General features: G+C 42.4%; 1 protein-coding gene across 1 annotated transcript; it reads right to left on the reverse strand.

Moving 5' to 3' along the window:
- LOC147617791 (large ribosomal subunit protein eL30-like) lies at window positions 1-1,843 on the reverse strand. The gene is made up of 5 exons (XM_086776041.1): window positions 1,654-1,843; window positions 917-1,022; window positions 699-800; window positions 493-561; window positions 1-336 (listed from the first exon to the last, which is right to left on the reverse strand). The coding sequence occupies exons 1-5, from the start codon at window positions 1,672-1,674 to the stop codon at window positions 299-301; spliced, it is 336 nt and encodes a 111-aa protein (XP_086632167.1). The 5' UTR covers window positions 1,675-1,843; the 3' UTR covers window positions 1-298.
- Between the last annotated feature and the right edge of the window lie 434 nt (window positions 1,844-2,277).

Here is a 2,277-nt window from a genome sequence, read left to right on the forward strand (position 1 = left end):
TTGTTCAGAAAATTCATTACCAGAAAATAACCAGCCATTATACCTGAATTGCTCTACAGAAAAACATAGCACTACTCGCCATCACAAGAAAAATAAACGACGTGACGTCTTGAATTGACAAACTAGGCATTTAAATGAATCTTTTGTCATAAATCTGAGGTAGACAATTGCCAAGCCACGTGTTAATGAGCTTGTGATGTCACATCAATAATCAACTAAGCCAACTCCTCTGGAAGAAAATGAAATACTACATCCGTCCACAAGTTTCTTCAAAATGGAAAGTCTCCAAAAGAAACGCCTACTCAGTAGGCATTGACCTGATGATGTCCGAATCACCTGAAAAAATGAGAGCAGAATACAGTAGGTATAAGGACATCCATGGAGGTCAGAACAAGACCATCAGACATATAGAAGCCAACTAAACAAGCAAATCATAAGTGATGTGACAAGAGGCAATATGGCATTATACAACCACCTAGGTAGGAGTCTTACCAGGATCAGTGATGCTGAGGCAGCATACTCTGTAGTACTTGCCACAAGCTGTGCCAAGATCCACATTATCTGGAGGAAGTAAAGCAAAATAATAAAGACAAATAGCAATACAGGCATGGGTAATAAACAACAATACACCCCTGAAATAAACTACATTTGCGTTTCATCTTCAATGCAATTAAGGCTTATGCGTAACCAATACTCACTTCCAGTGTAGTGGTGAACCCCAGTTTTTGAGAGCATGGCGTAGTACTCAATTTCTGACTTCCTCAAGGGAGGGCAATTGTTGGCAATAATTACAAGCTTACCTGCAAGCACAGAAGGCAACCACATGACAACATACTTGGTTTGGCACTACATCAGGAACAATCAGAGACAGCACAATTACATATAGCACACACAAGGGTGCTTATCCTCTCCATACCCTTGCCACCACGCAGTGACTTCAAGGTTGTCTTGTATCCCAAGGTGAACTTGCCACTCTTCACCACAAGCCCAAGCCTGTTGTTGATACTTTCCTGCGCCTTTTTCTGCAATGTGGTAACATAAACCATCTGTTGATCTAGATCTCTCCAAAAAACTTAGAACGAATGAGTTAATCGTAGGCAGAATGCACCAAGACCTTAACAATCCATTACATAGAGGATTTGAGCAGATGTATGAATCGCAGAGATCAAGTGCAGCTCGAGCCTCTAAAACATCAAAACCCTGACCAACAACACCTCCAAGATGGCCCATTGCGTCCAGGCCAACAAAGAAACGGTGAGAACCATGGCCAAACACCAACCCACAGCCTCGTTGGCAGCAGCATAGGTACATGGAGAACCATGCGGGAGTGTCATAATCACGTAAAATGCTTCTAGAATCCAACCATAACCTGAATGTCTATGGAAGCAAGAAAAATCCCTCAAAGGAGCAATAATCTACGCTTCCCAAACGAGTCATGGGACACTCGCATAAGATTCCCAGGAAGGGTATGTGCATAGGAGAACGGATCTACACTGGTCAATCACAGGCTGATTGACGTTAATCAGATAAAACAGACTAGTGCCTACAGAAGGGGGACCCTTCCCTTGGAGCAGGGTTTCAACTTTCTCTCTTCTAATTCTTGAATCTTCAGCAGACAGCTCAGAAAAAGAAAACAAAGAAGGAGGAACGTACTGTCTTCTTGACGGCCACCATGGCTGCAGTCCGTAGAGCTCGCAGGTGGCTGTGGCTGTGGCTGTGGCTGTAGCTGTGGCGAGGAAGCTCACGAAAACCCTCCTCAAAGCTCTGAAAGAACGTTTGCCGATCGCTCCAGCCCGAGGGCTAGTTTCGAGTTATTAGGGTTTCAACTTTTCATGTTAGTAATCTATGGATATGGATGGAAATATATTACTTGACCTTGAAGTATATTCACTTAAAGGTTTAGATAGACGTAGAGGCAATGGTTACAACAGAAATTGTAGGCTTTTGAACTTGAAAGAGAAATGATTTGTGTAGCTTGTCACTAATAAGAGCTGCTTAGGTTGGCCTTGCCCAAGTTAAGATGGAAATGAAGCCCACAAGGTGAATGACCAACCGTTTGCTACTACTACTGCTGAGACTCTCTAGTGCTTAGAGCAACTACTAGGTGAAGCCACCTTCCACGCATAATGGGATGGTCGCCCCAAACTCGTGTGCCTATGATTTAGGCTTCAAGTTCACATAAAAAAATCGATCATGCTATATCTTTCTTGTGAAATTTGTATATTTATTGTAGATAAATCATTTGAGAAGTAAATTTGATTTTGTTAGAAAGAGTGT

Source organism: Cibotium barometz, chromosome 36 (genome assembly GCF_041138505.1).
Source record: "Cibotium barometz isolate CiBa-2024 chromosome 36, ASM4113850v1, whole genome shotgun sequence".
NCBI lineage: Eukaryota > Viridiplantae > Streptophyta > Polypodiopsida > Cyatheales > Cibotiaceae > Cibotium > Cibotium barometz.